At 52.8% G+C, this 4978-nt stretch overlaps 1 protein-coding gene across 1 annotated transcript in view; it reads right to left on the bottom strand.

Annotated features, from left to right (window-relative positions):
• NFATC2IP (nuclear factor of activated T-cells, cytoplasmic, calcineurin-dependent 2 interacting protein) overlaps positions 1 to 4978 on the bottom strand; it is a gene marked incomplete at its 5' end in the record, with an annotated part of 9545 nt that continues 4567 nt past the window's right edge. Inside the window, 5 exons of the mRNA XM_014542950.1 lie at positions 1 to 1682; positions 2908 to 3017; positions 3137 to 3281; positions 4603 to 4789; positions 4875 to 4955. Of these exons, the coding sequence (XP_014398436.1) occupies positions 1524 to 1682; positions 2908 to 3017; positions 3137 to 3281; positions 4603 to 4789; positions 4875 to 4955 (682 nt within the window). The remainder of the gene's footprint in view (positions 1683 to 2907; positions 3018 to 3136; positions 3282 to 4602; positions 4790 to 4874; positions 4956 to 4978) is intronic.

Genomic DNA, 4978 nt, shown 5'->3' with positions numbered 1-4978 from the left:
TATCTTAACTACTTTTAAATAAGAAATCAAAAAGCAACAATTACATAACAAAACAGTTCATTCACCTAAATTAAAATTTAAAATGTCTGTTCAGTAAAGGGCACTCCTAGGTATATAAACCCAAGTGCCATTCTGACTTATTTGCAACTGCCCAGGAATATACGAGCAACTCTTTAGAATAAACAAAGAAATGAACAGAGAAATGAACAGTTTACAGAAAGAGAAATCAGAAAGGCTGACAGGTACATGAAGAAATTTTCCAAATTCCTGGAAGGAGATGAATGTACATTAAAACACGGTGCCACTTTATACCCATCAGACTGGCAAAAAGAGAAACTGGGCAATCAAAGTGCCAGTGAGGGAGGGAGAAATGGGAGCGTCCAGTGGGAGGGTCAGCGACCACCTAAAGAAAACTCTGGTAGGCCACAGAGAAATTAACCCGACCCATAATCCCATCCTGGGTGTCTATGCCAGAGAACTTTCCACACAGCATGGAAGGGGACACAACAGGATATTCATCGCGGCTTTGTCTATGAGCCAAGGGGTTGCAGGTACCTAGGGATGGAGTCACCGAGGGGTCCACCAGTGAACGTGTAAGGGACACCCGGCTGACGCCCACTGTGGAATGTCGCAGAGCAGTTCAAAGCAACGAGGTCCATGTAAAACAAGCAACACGTGTTGAGTGAGAAAAGGAGCCGCACAGATCACAGCACACCACGTACATAAGGATAGTCACATGTACAGCACTGCGTTTTACAAGGATACGTTCATATGCAGACATGTAATCACATCCTAGAGTGGATGCGGATGGGAGAGGGTGGCGTGAAGGGGAGAGAAGCCACGAAACCAGAGCCTTGCATGAGATCCTTGCATGGCTAGGACCCGAGATCCAAAAGGCCTCCTGTGCTCAGCTATGCCCTCAACAATGTGCGCCTCAGGACGGGCTCTACAGGCCCTGGGTGAGCTGGACTCCAAGGCCCAGAACCTTCGAGATCCTTCAAGAGTAGCCCCGTCTGCCTGCGCGGAAGCTCCTGCCTGCGTGAGCTCGATCATTTCTTTTCCTGCGTCCGTGCCTCAAGCAAACCTCACCACCTACCTCCAAATGACACTACGGCCACGGCTGTCCTAGATGTGGCGTCAATCCCAGGGCTGGAATCCCATTCTCAACCCTCATTTATTTCCACTCCCTCTTCAAACATGAGCAGTTCAGTGAAGGAAACGGTGATGGTGGAAGTGAAAAGGTGGGGGTAGGGAATGTTCCAGGGGGTCGCAGAGCTCAGCACACCATGTGAATGGAGCCACCGTTCACCCCGGGCAGCAATGACAAACACAACTAACCAGGGCACTAACAGTTTGAAACTAAAGTGAGCGGGAGAGGGTCAAATACCATGCCTCGGTTTTGCTTCAGCTTAAAGATAAGTTCTACCTCAACTTCAGCTAGCCCTTCACGGCCAAAGGGGACAGCTGTTCTCCAAGTTCAGTAGTGGGGGTCCCATGAGGGTCTCCCAACAGGGAGTGGGGTTTCAGCCCCAGACTTCAATGAGGTCCCTGGATTCCATGCCCAGATCAGCCGGCAGCTCCTTGCCCGAAAGCTGTGTCCCATCAAAGAAGAAGGAGAGCTTGCGGCCGGAGAGTCCCATGGCCTCCGCGTAGTGGGACATGAGGGTCTTGAGGGGAGAATCCTGGATAGACAGGAAAAGCTGATGTAAATGAAAGGCGCTGGGAAGAACTCAGAGGGACAGAGGACCTGGGACAGGGAGGACAAGGGGACAAGTCAAGTCCTGCCTCTGGAGGGGAGGGCGAGTGGACAAAGAAGCCAGGAGAGTTGTTTCCTCTCTAGGGAACCAGCCCACAGAGCCCACAGCTTAGGGCGGAGGCGCAGCGTCAGGCAATGACTCCAGAGTGAGAGCAATCGCCTGGAGGCAGGCTCTCCCACTTGACTGGATGTGTCCTTAGGCAAGTGGTACAGTTTGAACTGTGTCCCCTCCAAAAAGATACCTTGTGGTCCTACCCTCTGGTAGGTGTGAATGCGACCTTACTTGGAAGTAGGCCTTTGCAAATGTAATCAAGTTAAGATGAGGTCATACTGTGGTACAGTTTGAACTGTGTCCCCTCCAAAAAGATACCTTGTGGTCCTACCCCCTGGTAGGTGTGAATGCAACCTTACTTGGAAGTAGGGCCTTCACAGATGTAACCAAGTTAAGATGAGGTCATACAGATTAGGGTGGGCACTAATGCAACATGACCGGTGTCCTTGTAAGAAGAGAAAACAGACATCCAGGGAGAAGCCATGTGACAACAGAGGCAGATAGCAGTGAGGCAAGGGCAAGTCTAGGAACACCAGGTCAACTGGAAGAGGCAGGAGGATCCTACGCAGTTTCAGGGGGTGTAACCCTGCTGGCGCCTCCTACCTTCCAATTTCTACCCCCCAGAACTGTGACAGAAAGCATTCTGTTGTTCTAAGCCTCTCAGTTTGTGGTGGGTTGTTACAGCAACCCTAGGACACTAAAGAGCAAGTCACCCACCTCCCTAGACCTCAATTCCCTTATTTGTTCAATGACAGTAACTACTTTCCCATAAGATGGTTGTGAAATTCAGTGCCAGTGCCCTCAATATCACTTACAAGTGTGGCCTTCATTTGCTATTTTGATGGGCTTTAGTGGTTACTGTCCAAAGGTCCTTTCCATTTAACTGGAAGGAGACAGGAGACTAGAGCAGAGGTTCCCAGCAGAAGGAGCGGGAAGTTGAATGATGGGCTTTCCCCACCATCCAGGAGGCGCGGGAACCCAACACCAGGGAGGGCAGTGTCTCCAGCAAATCAGGATGAGAAGGAACCCATCCTCAGTTAACTGACGAGAGAGGAGGCAGAGGAAGGTGAGGGCGCGGAGAGCCATGTCTCCCACTCACTCGGGACAGCGAGACTTGCAGCGTCTGGTGCTTCTCCTTCCCCTGCACGCGCAGCTGGAGCAGGTGGGAGGCCTCTGCCGCCTCGGGGGAGCTCGCCAGCACCACACAGTCTGTGGAGGCAGGACCAGGGCGCTGGGGTTGGGAGCCAGCCCCACACCCAGCCTTTCCTTTCATCCCCTCCCTGTAGCAAAAGCCTCCTCAAGGCTCCACCTCCCTGCCCTCCTCTCACCAATGATGTCAGCCACTCCAAGCTTTAGGGTCCGGGGGGTGGCGGTAGGGGACAGCTCTGTCTCTCCAAAGAGCAAGAGGATCCTGCTTGGGGACACCCCAAGATGGGTGGCCATGTGGTCCACCACACTCTGTAGGGGCTCCGACTGGGGAAGGAGAGAAGAACAAGGAGGCCTTCCTGCCTTGAAGTCCCCATCACCGCCCCCAACACAAGTTTGTGGCCTTTGCTACTCAAGCGCCTCAGCTGGGAGTTTCGTCATATTTACCTGGGAAAATACAGAATAAAATCATGTCAATAGGGGTTTGGGCAAGTAACACGAAGAAATGAAGCAACCATGGGTTAGGAGGAAAAGGGGAGGGCGGGGATTGCAGCCAAGTGGAGCTCACATGCCCCATCTAAGCAGGCCAGCGAGGCCTGGCCAGGGTGGCTCAGTTGGCTGGGTGTTGTCCCATGCACCAAAAGGTTGCTGGTTTGATTTCCCCGTCAGGACACATGTCTGGGTTTCAGGCTCAACCCCGGTAGGTGGCGAGCAGGAGGTAGCAGGTCGCTGTTGCCCGTGACTATGTCTTCTTACTTAAGAGAAGCCAGACATCCGGACCTTTGCATGAAATCACCTACTGCAAAGGCTGGCAACCAATCCTGTTTTTTTGTTTGTGCATTTGTTTTGTGTTAATACTCACCCAAGAACATTCTTCCATTGATTTTTAGAAAGTGGAAGGGAGGGGGAGAGACAGAGAGAGAAACATCGATGTCAGAGAGACACATGGATGGGTTGCCTCCTGCACATGCCCCGACCGGGCCGGGAATCGAGCCTCCAACCCAGGTGCGTGGCCTTGATCGGAATGGAACCAGCAACCCTTAAGTCCAAGGGCCAACGCTCTACCCACTGAGCCAAACTGGGTAGGGCTTTTCTGTTGCTGTTGTAAACTCCTACGCTTTAAAGGCGCTCTGCAGGGTGAAAAGGAAGATGCCCTGTTGACAAGGCCATGGCTGCCAGTTTGCAAGCTCTGGCTTAGCTGCTTGCCAATGCATGGTTATGGCTCCTTTCTGTTATCAATCTTATTTTTGGATGGAGTCATCCTTACAGTCTTCCCTGGGAAGGTGGGGGAGCTGAGCACCACTGAGAATCTGCGTGTCTACTGTAGCGAGAGCATTAGTAAGAGAAAAGCGCGGGGTCTGAGGGAAGGAAGGAGGGAAGGAGACATCCTGGGAGGGGGCTGCCAATAAAGCTCCTTAGGATGCTTAGCCTCAAGGCTCCTTCCATCCCTTTTCCTTACTCCTTCTCGAAAAATGGGTGGAAATTTTGCCAGAAAAGGGAGGGAAAATAAAAGACAATCCGGACCAAGGGAATAGTGAGCACAAAGGCATGGAGCCTGAAAGAGCGGGATGGGCAAAGAAACACAGTCCCCCCTGCCTGACCACGGCCTCTCCTGGGACCTGCCCCCACAGGCCCTTCACGCACTTACCATTGTGACGGGCAATCTGATCAGGTCAGCACGGCACCGGACTTTGAGCTGGAAGCGTCGAGGGCTCCTCGGGAGAATGGGTCCCTCCAAAAGGACCACCTCATCATCCTGGCTCAGGTGGTCCTGGCCCTGACGCTGCTTGGGACTCAGGCAGGAACGAAGGTCCTGGAGGCGCTTGTTCACCTCCCTGCGGTGGGAAAAGGACTTCGGGTCAGCTGGGTGGGCCGCCCCACACTGACCCTCTCCACAAGCCCGGCCTCCTGCCCCGGCACCTTAACTTCTGGAGAGCTCGGGTATGTTTTCTGCTCTTGGTCCTTGGCAGGGGTGAGGGCAAAGGAGAGGTGTCCCGAGACCTGCAGAGAGAAGAGAAAGGCAA

Source organism: Myotis brandtii, unplaced genomic scaffold, assembly GCF_000412655.1.
Source record: "Myotis brandtii unplaced genomic scaffold, ASM41265v1 scaffold317, whole genome shotgun sequence".
NCBI lineage: Eukaryota > Metazoa > Chordata > Mammalia > Chiroptera > Vespertilionidae > Myotis > Myotis brandtii.
This window is presented reverse-complemented; position numbering and strand designations above follow the sequence as displayed.